The 11,252-nt window shown below is 37.8% G+C and overlaps 1 protein-coding gene across 1 annotated transcript; it reads left to right on the forward strand.

Moving 5' to 3' along the window:
- Nucleotides 1-1,126: 1,126 nt before the first annotated feature.
- On the forward strand, nucleotides 1,127-3,915 carry K441DRAFT_698143 (uncharacterized protein; the record flags this gene model as incomplete). The annotated part of the gene is made up of 3 exons (XM_067653035.1): nucleotides 1,127-1,593; nucleotides 1,793-3,655; nucleotides 3,694-3,915. The coding sequence occupies 3 exons, from the start codon at nucleotides 1,127-1,129 to the stop codon at nucleotides 3,752-3,754; spliced, it is 2,391 nt and encodes a 796-aa protein (XP_067501591.1). The 3' UTR covers nucleotides 3,755-3,915.
- Between the last annotated feature and the right edge of the window lie 7,337 nt (nucleotides 3,916-11,252).

Here is an 11,252-nt window from a genome sequence, read left to right on the forward strand (position 1 = left end):
TAAAAGCCTAATACCCTAACCTAACGCTTATAAGATGCGCTAGTACTAAGAAAAGTGCGTTTCTATTAAAACTAGACCCTACTTTACTCTAAACTATTTAATCCTCCTACTAAAAACCTTATAGTATATATCCTTAAAATAACTAACTAATTAATTAAATAGATTATAGTTAACAAATACTTAAATAATAAGTTTATTTAAGAGATACTTAAGCTAATATAAGATGGCATTAGACGCTTTAAAAAGATTTCTTTAAGTAAATACAAAGCCTATAGAAACCGCTTATACTACTAAAACTATCTAGTTATTACTAATTACGATAAACTTAAACTTAAGCTCTTTAAACATATATATAACCTACTAGTAGCCAGCCACCTAGGCTAAGGAAAGACCCTAGAGCTACTCTAATAGGAGCATTACTAGCTAAATATATATAATATAACACGAACGTATATCTTTAGCTACTGTATCTACTAATAAGCTAAAGTTTTATATAAGACGTATGTATTATAAGGAGGCCCGAGAGTCATTTACCGATATATCTACCTTATTTTTACCACCTCAACTCTAAATATCTTCAATATTCAATATCTTTCAGTATTGAAAATCTCGTATTGATATTGATATTGAACGTTCAATATTCAATATTCAGTATTCAATATTCAATACTGATGGCAGCCCTGGTTAAGCGTGCCACTTCCAAACAACGCTACTAGTCACAGTCCCTTCCAATTGAGATTAGGTGGTTTAGTGTGGCGGGGTTGCTAAGTCAACTGAAGGGCGCCAGGGCGGGACCCCTATTGAACCAGGCACAGCTACACCCCATTGGGCCCTTGGCTGGGCTATATCGTCAGCTTGGGTACAGATGAAAAGGGCCTCGAGAATTAGTGGACAATCCTTCCAAGTTAGGCGGTCTTTTCACCAACACACATATTATCGTGGATACAAAGGAGTAGATGGGAAACACGTTCTGTGGCTGAGTCGGCCGCAAGCACAGCCCGTTGACCGACACAGCCCTCACTCTTCGCTTCGGCCTTTCTCATATCGCTTCTTCTGTTTCCGCCCACATATTCTGCGAATACTTACCATCACTGAGTCGTGAGACTCTTCTGCGTCCCAAAGCGCAATGGTCCTCGAACCACTCTCAGCTATCAGCCTTGCCGGCAATGTCGTGCAGTTCATCGACTTCTGCAGTAAATTACTCGCTGAGAGCTGGGAACTCTACCGGTCATCTGCAGGAGCTACTGCGTCAAATCTAGAGTTGGAGAAGACCGCCGAAAGCCTTGGTCAGCTTAGTGACAGGATAAACTTCTCTTTGGAATCAAGGACAGGTGCAACCGACTATCAGCCAAGCACAGACAAGGCTACGAATGCCGAAGAGGCCTTGAGAAATACCGCCATATCATGTAGGCGAGTTGCTGATGATCTCTTGAAAACTCTGCATGATTTAAGGGTCAAGGGTCCCAATAAGAAATGGCAGAGCTTTCTTCAACCATTAAGGGGAATTCAGAAGAAGGAGCAAATCGAGCAGATGAGCAGACGGCTCTCGAAATATCGGGAAGAATTAAGCTTGCATCTTGTTACTATCCTCAAGTAGGTTCCTGCTTTTTACTTTTGTCTCAACCTTAAAACCAATTATCGGAGTTTTTTGTCAGGGCTTGCGAAGGTCGTGCTGCGTCCAAGAGATTGAGGATACTTCTGTCTCAACCGTCCGTTCTCACTTCGGTTTGTCCTAGCTATATTTTACCCGATTACGGTGCTTGCTATCAATTGCTGATTTAATCCGTTATAGCGAGCATCAAGTCACTATTAGCTCCAAGCTGGACAGTCTAACATACGAGAACGAACGCATGCAAATCAATAGGACTGCCCAGTTTAATGAATTGAGCAAGGATCTAAGAAGTTTAGATTTCACGACTGGGAGCATTAAAATGATGATTGAGAAGGAAGCATCGGACCGTCTTGAAAGGGACCGTCTTCAGAAGGAAGCATCGGACCGTCTTAAGAAGGAAACATCGGACCGTCTTAAGAAGGAAACATCGGACCGTCTTAAGAAGGAAGCATCGGACCGTCTTGAGAAGGAAGTATCGGACCGTCTCTCGCGATCATTGTCAGAGTTCGTACAGACCTCAGATGAGCTCGCCAAAACATTGAACCGTATCTCGCGATCCTTGTCACATTTCGTACAGACCTCAGATGAGCTCGCCAAAGAACAAAAAATTCTGCGCAGCCTCCAGTTCGCGTCCATGAACATTCGACTCTCAGCGATTGCTGAAGCGCACAAAAAGACTTTCAGCTGGGTATTTGACGCCCACGCCGACGCAGATGATCCTCGATCACAGATCAAATTTAGGGACTGGCTCAAACATGGGGATGGAGTGTATTGGGTCTCTGGGAAAGCCGGGTCCGGCAAATCGACTCTAATGAGATACCTTCATGATGACGTTCGCACGAGAAAGGCTTTGTCACGATGGGCTGGCAATCAAGACTTCGTGTTGGCAAGCTTCTTCTTCTGGGGCTCAGGAACAGAGATGCAAAAGTCACAAAGAGGACTTCTGCAGTCGCTTTTATTCGAAATATTAAGGAGATGCCCTGCACTCATTCGCAACAGTTGCCCGCTGCGATGGTCACAAACCGCACTATTAAGCAACTGGACGGTATCGGAACTCTCGCAGACTTTTCAGCGCCTGATGGTCGAGCAGACACCGAAATTCTGTTTCCCTATCGATGGACTCGACGAATATGGAGGAGACCATTTCGAAATCATTGAAGCTTTGAAGGGCTTCGCTGTCTCGCCGAATATCAAACTCTGTCTATCAAGCCGTCCTTGGAATATTTTCGAACATGTGTTTGGACAAGACCCCCGCAGGAAGCTCTACCTTCAGGATCTGACACGGGAAGACATTGAACTCTATGTCCAGAGCAAGCTTGCAGAGAATGATATATTCCGAAGACTTAAGGAAAAGGATCCACGTTACCAGGACCTTATTAGTGAGATAACCGCGAAAGCACAAGGAGTGTTTCTCTGGGTCTTTCTCGTGGTCCGCTCCCTGCTTCAAGGGTTACTGAACGCGGATAGAATATCTGACCTACAGAGAAGACTCCGTAGGCTTCCGTCGGACCTTGAGCGCTTCTTTCGGTATATGCTAGATTCAATTGATGACATATACCGGGAACAGACTGTACGAATCTTTCAAGTATCCATTCATGTCCGTGAACCGCTCCCCTTCTTGACGTTTTGGTTCCTCGAGGAAGAGGACCCGGATTATGCGGTCAAGATCGCAGCTAGGCCTCTCGATGAAAAAGAAACTCTCTTGAGGCTCGAAGAGACGCGAAAGCGTTTAGATGGCCGCTGTAAAGGCCTGCTCGAAGTCACAAAGGATCCGTCAGTCTTTCAGTTCAGAGTGGACTTTCTGCATCGAACCGTTAAAGATTGGTTTAAGACATCGGAGATGCAAGACGTAATGGCCGATCGACTCGACGATACGTTTAATGCTCACACTGCTCTTTGCAATGCGTTCCTTGCTCACGTCAAGTGTCTGCCGTCTCCGGTACCCAAAAGGGCATTGCTACGGATGGGACAAGATATCCTGTACCACGCAGACCAAGTAGAGAAGGAAACGGGAGTTAGACGGACACTAGTTTTAAAGGAGCTGTATGTAGTATCTTATGTTTTTCTGATACGGAAGTCAGACACTCGATACGGTCCGACAGTATTACAGGAGCAAAATTACGACTTACTCAAGGAGCTTAGATGGCGAATAGATGAAGATAAGAAAGGTGTATCCGTTGGTCTCTGGAGATGGCTATATTGGAAGTAGATAAGAGAGGTCACACAGTGGCGGCAGGAAGTATTTAGTTAGCACTATGTAACGGCCCATACTCCAGATAGCGCGTGGCCATAATAGAACCTACCTACCTCTATATACACAGGAAAACCTTCACCGCACATGCAACCTTACCAAAAGGTAGCGCCACACTTCAAAACTTACGCATACCCATCTTACCATCAAAAACAATCGATTTTCCAACTTTTAAGACTTAATTCCTACTGCCTAGCGAGCTAGAGGTGGATTTATTTGTCGTTTTACCCCCTTTCCCCCAACAGAAAATTCTTCTTAGGGGTGGTCCTAGCTTATAAGCGAGGCACAGACAGGAACACCAAAACTAAATACCAAAACCACGAAATATAGAGGTTAGATTTTCTACTACCTTTTAGCCTAATCTCCCCAGAAATCTTCTAGTAGGATTAGTAAGGAGAAAGGGTATAAGGATAATAAAAACTAGGAAACCCTTTTATAAGATACAAAATGCCAAGGCCTAATAGGTCCAAAAAAAAACCTATAGAAATAAGTAATGAGGATTCTACATCTACTTTTTCTCCCCCTTTTCCTTCTCCTGGCCTAGTTAGGACAGGAGAAAAAAGAGGACATCCTTAGTCTTCTCCTAAAAAAGAAAACCAAAAACCTGCAAAAAAGATAATAAAACTAATAACTACGGATAGTATGCCTAGTATACCTCCCTCTTCCCTTACTTCGGAAGAATATCTATATAAGGCTTTAAGAAGCCTAATCCAGGCCTATAGAGGGCTAGAAGGAGAAGAATAAGAAGAATAAGTTGGATAGCTAGTGGACTATACACAAAATATCCTAATAGGAAAAAACCCCTTTGCAAAAGAAGAAGAAGAAGAAGAANAAGAAGAAGAGGTAAAAGAGGTCCTAAAAGGACTAGTAGAAGAAGTAAGAGCTCTCCGTAAGGAGGTNGCTCCTATTAAAGAAACTTACGCAGAGAGGCTAAAGAAGGACCTCCCCCCTTCTTCGTCCCCCCTACCCTCCTTATCACCACCTTTTACCCCTTCTCCTTCTAGTAGAAGTTCTACTTCTACTAAAAGTAAGAAAAAGCAGCTATAAGAAAGGAAGCTAGTCCTAATTACGGACGAAAAGGACTAACCTTTAAATACCCTCTCTATACAAAACAAAGTCAATTAACTATTTATATTAAAACTATAAGTAAAAAAGCTAGTACTAGCGTCTATAGCTAGAACTAAAGGAAAATAAAATATTCTCCTTATAACTATAGAAGAATATAATGCAGATTTCCTAGTTAAATATAAGGAGATCTAGCATAACTGCTTTACCTTTTAAAGAGAATAAAAATTAGAACTATAGGTTCAAATTATAGCCCACGGGGTTCCTACCCTACCTTTCCTAGGAGAAGGAGGCTCTAAGCTTCTAAAAGAAGAAATTGAGACCTTTAATCCTATAAGGATATAAGGACTACCTAGATAGATCTTATCTAGCGAAAAAAGATATAATCTATAGACCAGATTTGGCTCTATAGTTTTTACTATAGAAAATAAAGAAAAAAGACAAGAAATCCTTAAGCAAAAAGAGATATTAATTGCAGGTACAGCTACTAAGGTAGTAAAATACCTCGAAGTCTCTCCTACTACGCAGTGCACTAGCTGCCAAAAATTTGGCCATATAGGAGATAGATACTCTACTAGAGCCTATAGATTTTATGCAGCTATATATTTATCTAAAGACTACTCCTATTCTACCTGTGTAATAACAGGCAAGCCTTACCAGCATACTACCCCTCTTTGTATTAACTGTAAAGAAAACCACTTTACGAATAGTAAAGACTGCGAGGTTCTAAAAGCAGCTAAGCTAGTAGGTAGTACTAGCTTAAAAGGTTTTATGGAAGAATAAAATAAAATAAATAGGATTCTATAAGGAGGTAACTCCTACTAAGCTCTTAGTAAAAAGATATTAGATGTGAAGGCTCAGTCAAAAGAACAAGAATCTATTGGTAGCCAGTGAACGAGAATTCCAAGACGAGGTCTGGAAGAAGGTCGAGGAAAGGACACGTCTATATACATGGCGCTAAGGCTCGGCCGAGCCCCTGACTAGGGTCTGTATCAGTGCCGTAACATTAGAGAGCGAAAGGATAGAAATAAATTGCAAAAGGATAGGGACAGGTGTTAGGATTTCTTATAGTTTTTCCTACCGTTTTCTTATTTCCTAGTAGTTGTAATACCTTAGTATTTTACTAAGAAGCTATAAACTCCTAAGGGTTTATAAACTACTAGGATATAGCTACTAGTATATATTAAGTTGCCTAGAAAGGATTTATATATATAGAACTATAGCGCCATAGCCTAGAGGCTGCATGCGTAGTATTATACGTAGTATAATACAACGGACCTAAAATAAATATATATATATAGGAAAAATCACCCTAAACACCTTATTTACCGGATAAGGAGCATTAAAAGGGCTGAGAAGAAATACTGCGATATAGCGCCCTGAGTGCGAAACGGTCTCAATCTGTTGTCATTTGGTGTTTAACTGCTTGTGTATACCTAGTGGAAGGACGGGTGCAGATAATTTGGCCTAAGATCGAATTCTTTAAATTTTTACCTCTGTACCTGGTATATAGAGATCGATACGTGTTTTCAGTTGTAATCCTTTAGCATTTAGGCTACTAGTGCTTCTAGCGGCGGGGGACGTTTATAAGCTCTTTTATTATTTCTATATTTACGCTTATACCAGTAATCTTATTAGACTAAAGTAGGGTAGATTGATCCCCAAATCCACTCTATACGCTAAAAAGTTGGTAAAGCTCTAGGACTCTAATGCAGCTTTGGATTAAATATATACTATAAATAGTACGTCTTAGTAACGGGTGGGTATTTAGGTAAGAGAGGAAGATTCGATTAAGCCTAAATCGCTTAGTCTAATATAGAATCTCCCTTATCTTCTACCTCAATCGCCTTAATATCCTTAGTATCCTTAAAGGTAGCGTACGCGCCATCGTCGCTTTTATTCTTATTATCCGAGTCTAGCTTAATTAGCTTAATTAGCTCCGCTAAAGTATCCTCTACTACTACTACTACTACTACTACTACTACTACTACTACTACTACTACTACTACTACTACTGCCCTTATAATATCCTTATAGCTTCCTTATATATAGTAACTCGTACATTTAAGGCCTCGTTTAATAATATTAATAGTAGTATAGGCTGTCCCTCTATAACTCCTACCTCTATATTATTAAACGAAGCCTTAATTAGAGGGCTATACTAGAAACAAAAACACTTATTTACCTTAATAATATCTATTTATAAGCGAGAGCGATAGTCTTCTAAAAGGATCTTATAGCTGCTAAAGAGTCGCTTGTATTTATTTTATATAAGTAGTTATAATAAAGCCTTATAGGAAATACTATAGTAGACTTATTAATGGGCTAGGTATATAGGTAAATAAGAAGTTAATAACGTAAATATAATTAGTAAAGTAGGTTACCTAATAGATTTACTATAAAGAAGAAAACTATTTAGGTAGAGAATATGGTCTCTTAAATATATAATACTAAGCCTAAGAAATATACTAAGTACGTTAGTACGTTATATACGTTCCTTCACTATAATTTTATTCATTGCTGTTACGGAACTCTACCGCAGGGGCCTCTATAGGAGAGCCCCGTGCTCTCGCATACACCTTATATACAGCTTATATCAGCTACGCGTAGGTATATCACCTCCTTACGCCCTCGACCCTTACAATCGATCGCGTAACGTCTTATAGACTCCTTAAATACATACGCTTTGTAGCTACTACCCCCGTCCCATAACATTACATTACGCCTTTTTACCACTAATACTTAGCCTACAACTAATTCTATATCTTTATAATACTATAGCCGTTGCTAGAAACAGCGTATCTATAAATTACCTTACTTTATACTTCTAAGAAACCTATAATAGTAAGATAATATTCTTTACTAGCTATTATATTAAACCTAAAGAATAATCTAATACCTATACTTAATCTACAACGCCAATTAACCCTAGGAGAATTTAATTTATTAGCTTTAGCCTTAACCCCTAAGGAGATAAACACTAATAATATCTTATTTTTTATTAACTATATAACTATAGATAAGTAAATAAAAGGGCTACTACCTATTAAAATTAAAATATAAAACGCCGAGATATTTATAAAAATAGTAGTATAAGACCCTAATAAATACTATTGCCTTTTATAGAACTATTACCTAAAGCTTATACAAGCTAAAATATATACTACTTAAGATTGCGATATTATCTAAGACCTATAAGCTTATAATGCACTCGCTAATAATATATATTAAGAAACTAAAGATAACCTCTATATATCTAAACGCGACGTCTAATAGTTAAAAAAGGCTAAGATTATACTAATTGCTATAATTACTAAAAAGGAAGGTATAATTAAATACCTATAATCTTAGCTTAATAAGTACATTTATAATAATGCTAGACACCTCTTTACTATATATAACGCCACCTAAGTTTTTATACCCCTAGTAACTTTACCTACTTAACGCTTAATAGAGGGTTAGCGCTAAGCAGCTTTACCTAATAGAAACCCCTACTAAAGTAGCAACGATAAATGTTACGGAACGCCGCCGCAGGAGCCTCTATAGGAGACTCCCTAGCGGAACCCCGTGCCCTCACGTATGCTTTGTGTACAGCTTACGTTAGCCACGCGTAGTATATCACCTTCCTACGCCCTCGATCCTTACGATTGATCGCGCAACGTCTTATAGACTCCTCGAATATATACATTCGGCAGCCACTATTCCGCGCCCCATAACATTACGTTACGCCTTTTTTACTACTAACACCTAGCCTACGACCAATTCTACGTCTTTATAATACTGTAGGCGCTACTAAAAGTAGTATATCTACGAGTAACCTTCGCACTATAATAGTAAGATAAGATTCCTTACTAGCTACTATATTAAGCCTAAAGAGCAACTTAATACCCTAATCTAACCTACAACACCAATTAATCCTAGGAGAATTTAATTTATTAACCCTAGCCTTAACCCCTAAGGGCAAGCCTAGTGGCTTAGAAGAGTTATAACTATAAGTACCCCTAAGCACCTAGCACTACCTTAAAGATAATAAGAGTTAACCAGCCTAGCAGGATAGGTATACCCCTATTAGTATAGGTAGCTATAGTAATAACCTTAACAAAATAGATACCAGCGACGTCTTATCCTTTATTAATTATATAGCCATAAAAAAGCAACTAGAAGGGTAGCTACCTATTAAGATTAAAATATAAGACGCTAAAATATTTATATAAATGGTAGCAAGAGAACCTAATAAATACTACCGCCTTTTATAGAACTACTACCTAAAGCTTATATAAGCTAAACTGCGTACTACCTAAGATTATAATATTATCCAAGACTTATAAGCTAGTAAGGCACTTACTAATAATACACGCTAAGAGACTAAAGATAACCTCCATATATCTAAGCGCGACGTTTAATAATTAAAGAAAGCTAAGATTGTACTTATTGCCTAGGTTACTAAAAAGGAGGGCATAATTAAATACCCATAGTCTTAGCTTAACGAGTATATCTATAACGATGCTAAGCACCTTTTTACTATATACTATACTACCTAAGTCTCTACGCCTCTAATAACCTTACCTACCTAATACTTAGCTAAAAGTTAGCGTTAAACAGCTTTACCTAATAGGGATAACCCCTATAATAGCGACCGAACTTAAGCTATAATTATAGGGTCTAATACACAATACCTTAATCCCCTAGTTTTTTAGGGAGACTATAAGGAATACAGCCACTAAAAGATATAAATCTGTAAGAAACTAACCTAGAGTGCTTACCTTTTTCCTAGGGAGGATACTAAGATTAGTTATATTATTGGGCGTATAAAGGGTACCCTATTTAATAAACTCTTTGCCTAATAGGAGAATAATAGCCCTTAGAAGTAGTAGACCGACTCTATGCTAGCACTATACTGCCACATACTATTGATAAACTAATAGCGCCGCTATGCCTACTATTATAATACTAATCGCGCTAATACGCCTACGATTAACTGACTAACTAATAGATAAGCTTTATACTTAACCACTATTACTACCGCCGCTAGTACCGTACTACTACCCAAATAGACTTTTACTGCTTTTACCTACAGCTAAACTATTACCTTACTGCCTTCCTATAGCACCACAATTAACTTCTACTGCTCTATTTATAGTAATATAATTAACAACTGCTGCTCTGCCTGCAGTACCACTATTACCTCATACTGCCTTTTACCTCTAGCTAAACCAATACCTTGCTGCCTTACTGTTTTACTACCTTTCTGCAGCACTATAAGCACAAAGAAAAAACTGCTAGTGTTGGAATATATGGACAGGAATGTATGGATAGAGGTTATGTAGTCACGTCTTTGATTAGTTATCCTTATAGTGACTTATTAGCCCCTTACTTAGGCACTGCAATCCTTATAATCCTTTACTTTTAACACCTATTAGACAAGAATTAATTCAACAGTTAATAGGCCAATTAAGTGCACTTGGGTAATACTAACAACAACTTAATCTATTTAGCTCTTTTTTATCCTCTACTTATATAGACTATATAATAACCTATTAAGAATTATTTCTANGGCCCTTATAGTATCTTATAAAGTAATNNTATAAGCTATAGCCTATATAGCTATAGTAAAAGAGTTCTTTTACTACTTTTAAAGCTACTATATAAACTTTTTATTTATTTTCTTAATAATATAATTATTTATAACTACTAACTCTAGTATACTACTTAGTCTTTTTTACTATTACCCTAATAGTAATAAACTTACGATATAATTGCCTAATAAAGAAACCTTTAAAATAACCCTAATAGAGTTTATATNAGCTTTAAAGAACTATAGAAACCCTTTCTATTAATAATATATACCCTAATTTAGTATTAGTAGAGGTATATATAGTATTTTCTAGTATATAGCCCCTAAAGCTAGATTATAATAAATAAATAAGCCCCTAACCTTAATTAAATAGCGCGCCCTTTAAGAATGTGTTCTATAAACTATATAAGCTATAAAATAAACCTAGTAGGTACTATAGAAATAATCTCTTAATATAGATAAAGAGTATACTACTATATTCTCCTTCCTTACAACNATAATTATAACCCTTTAAGTAGCCTTTATTATATTAGCAGAGCTTATCTAGGCTTAAGGAACCTAGAAATAATATACTATTAGCGCCTCTAAAGGGCCGTAATAATAGCTATAAAAAGTGAACCGGTATTTATAGGTCCGCTTTATATATATATATTACTACTACTATTCTTATAATACCCTAAGCTATAAGATAAGTTACCTATAAACCTATAGAAGTATATAAGATTATAATCCATATAGGCGACGCTGCT

The sequence above is a fragment of the Cenococcum geophilum genome (assembly GCF_001692895.1).
Source record: "Cenococcum geophilum 1.58 unplaced genomic scaffold K441scaffold_34, whole genome shotgun sequence".
Taxonomy (NCBI): Eukaryota; Fungi; Ascomycota; class Dothideomycetes; order Gloniales; family Gloniaceae; genus Cenococcum; species Cenococcum geophilum.